Source organism: Alosa alosa, chromosome 24 (genome assembly GCF_017589495.1).
Source record: "Alosa alosa isolate M-15738 ecotype Scorff River chromosome 24, AALO_Geno_1.1, whole genome shotgun sequence".
Lineage (NCBI taxonomy): Eukaryota > Metazoa > Chordata > Actinopteri > Clupeiformes > Clupeidae > Alosa > Alosa alosa.
In genome coordinates this window covers 3,265,669-3,268,367 of record NC_063212.1, presented here as the reverse complement: position 1 = coordinate 3,268,367, position 2,699 = coordinate 3,265,669, and the positions used below count along the sequence as shown (strand labels likewise).

General features: G+C 50.1%; 1 protein-coding gene across 1 annotated transcript in view; it reads left to right on the top strand.

The window, feature by feature from the left end:
* Positions 1 to 1,995, top strand: part of vax2 (ventral anterior homeobox 2) — a 28,781-nt gene extending 26,786 nt beyond the window's left edge. The window contains exon 3 of the mRNA XM_048235854.1: positions 1 to 1,995. This exon is cut by the window's left edge and continues 334 nt beyond it. Within this exon, the coding sequence (XP_048091811.1) occupies positions 1 to 167 (167 nt within the window). The 3' untranslated portion in view covers positions 168 to 1,995.
* Positions 1,996 to 2,699: the final 704 nt, after the last annotated feature.

Below are 2,699 nucleotides of genomic sequence, written 5' to 3'. Positions count from 1 at the left end.
CGCGCCTGGGCGTGCCGCCGCCGTCCCTCTGCTTCACCATGCCGCTGCTGACCGCCGGTCACCACGAGCTGCCCATTGCGTACGGCTGCGGCTCCTCGGCCTTCGAGCCGTACACGCGCCTGGAGCGCAAGGAGCCCGACATGGGCGGCAAGAAGAGCGTCTCCTAAAGATGGGCCTCTCTGTGACCGCAGATGCCCACTGCAGCCCCTTAACACCCAACACACACACACACACACACACACACACACACACACAAACTTTCATCACTCATTCCACTCCTCTGGCTGAGTGAAGCACTGAGGAGGAGGAGGAGGAGGAGGATTGTTGGATGAGGAGGAGGATGAGAACAGGCTTGCAGGAGGGAGGTCCACTCAACAGACTCACAAGAGAAAGGGAGAGAGACTGAGAGACAGAAAGGGAGAGAGACTGAGAGACAGAAGGGAGAGAGACTGAGAGACAGAAAGGAAGAGAGACTGAGAGACAGAAAGAAAGAAGAGAAAAGACTTCAGCTTCTGCTCCCCACATCTCAATGTGCTCCATTGCTGCTGTGACTCGCCAGCTACTGGGACTAACCCTGGACTGACTAATGGATTTATGAGAAAAGATAAAATGATAATGTTTGTGTTTGTGTCTTTACGGGCAAGTGTGTGTGTGTGTGTGTGTGTGCTATAAGAGGAGAGTGTTTTCTCTTAAGTTATCTCAGCTACCCCTTGGTGTGTCGCTGTGTGTATCCTTCTTCTCCACTGTTCCTCGTGCATATGGCTGATGATTGTAAGAGAATGAGACTGCTTGTGTGTGTGTGTGTGTGTGAGTGTGTGTTTTTTTCACCAGGAATGCAGGCAATGAAAAAAGAGAAAGAGGAAAAGGAAAATCAGAAGCAGCATGACTGAACAGTTCTGAGTTGTTGACTCTATGCTGTGAAGAGCATTTAACCACTGTGTTTGTGTGTGTGTGTGTGTGTGTGTGTGTGAGTTACGCTTGAAAAACTCAGAAAAGTCACTGAGAGGAAAGGCAGACATTGCTATTAGACCAGGGCACTCACTGTACAATGGCTCATTTGCAAAATAGATACTATGTGTGTGTCTGTGTGTATGTTGTGTGTGCGAGTGTGTGTTTGTGTTTGTGTTTGTGTGTGTGTGTGTGTGTGTGTGTGTGTGTGTGTGTGTGTGTGTGTGTAACCACTGGGTCATGAGATGCTAAGAAAAAAAACGCAAGCTGCACCTAGCTTTCACAGACATCTGCATCAATGGCCTGTACGCACTGCAGAATGATCCGGCAAAAAAAGTCAGGGACCTGTTTAGACACACACCCTCCTTTAGAACATCACCTCACCAACACATCTCACTGCTCTGCTTTGGCCCGTCTGTCTGTCCTTATCTGCCGTTCTGAAATGGAATGCGCCGATGACAGCTTCTTTTCGCCCGAGGGTCGGAATCATTGGCTCAGCCACACTGCACTGTTTTCCCCGGATGGACACCACGTCTCGGACTAATGAGCTGTTTCCAAATGTAAGCGATACCGAAGGGCGCGAGGTGCACCGGAGAAGTGTCCCGTCGGGCCGGCCGTCCTTCGTAATCCCACCCTGACAGGGGACAGGCCTGGCGGCGCACTACAAAAAGCTTAGATCCAATTTGTGGTCATCTGCTTTTTATTATCTCTGCAGTATGATGTTTTAATTGACTCTGACTAACAGACTGACCGGTAGATGGAGGCTGATCAAGGACAAGTCAGCCAAGACCAGTGTCTAGTCTAGGAGGAGGAGGACGGGGGAAAAGATCCGAAGCATGCACCACACAGTGCATATTCAGGGGCCAAAGGACGTCTTAAACGACTTTCGACACCAGCTTGTTGTTGCGGCGGCGAAAAAAACAACCAAACATCTGCGGCCGCGTTCGGCAGTCTGTTAACATGTTGTCTGTACGAGGGCTTGCTTGAGACGAGACAGGGCGAGGGCAGGGGAGGGGAGAGGGGGCAGGAGGAGGTGGAGGGTGGTGTGGTGTGGTCACGCCTACGACTATTGTCCCTTACCTGGCGCTGGGGAAGAAACGAGCCACGGGCTAATTAGGGCTCTTTATTGTGCGAGGCTACGGAAGATTCCTGGGGCCCGTGGAGCTCCCATGTCTGCCTGCAGCCTCCCCACCTCTCCCCAAACACTGCCTGCAGCCTCCCCACCTCTCCCCAAACACTGCCTGAGGGCTCTGGCAAAACAGGTATTGCTCTGTAATGAGCGCCTCATTCCTCAGAGAGAGGGCAGAGATGCAGTGAGGTGGAGGCACCCTAGTGTGTGTGTGTGTGTGTGTGTGTGTGTGTGTGTGTTGTCGGTGTGTGGTCACGGCAGCGTGCGTACTGTATTCAAAGGGGGGTCAGTGTGAATGTTGGATGTTGGTCGATGTGTCACCTTTGAAAGGTTTTTTTTTTTGTTTGTTTTTTTTTTTTTTTAATCTAGGACCTCTCCACACAAACATGTTTACTTCTGGTGCTTTTGATTTCTCTGCTGCTGCACACAGAGCTCAGTTTGACTATGGCACAAGGCTGGAGTAAATTATGATTTAGTGTTTGTTTTTTTATTTTTATTTAATTTGATATTGTCTCTTGCTTTGTGCTTCGTAACTATCTGTTGTGCAGAGAGAGAACATACAGATACCCACACACATACACACACTAACACACAGAGACAAACACACACACACACACACACA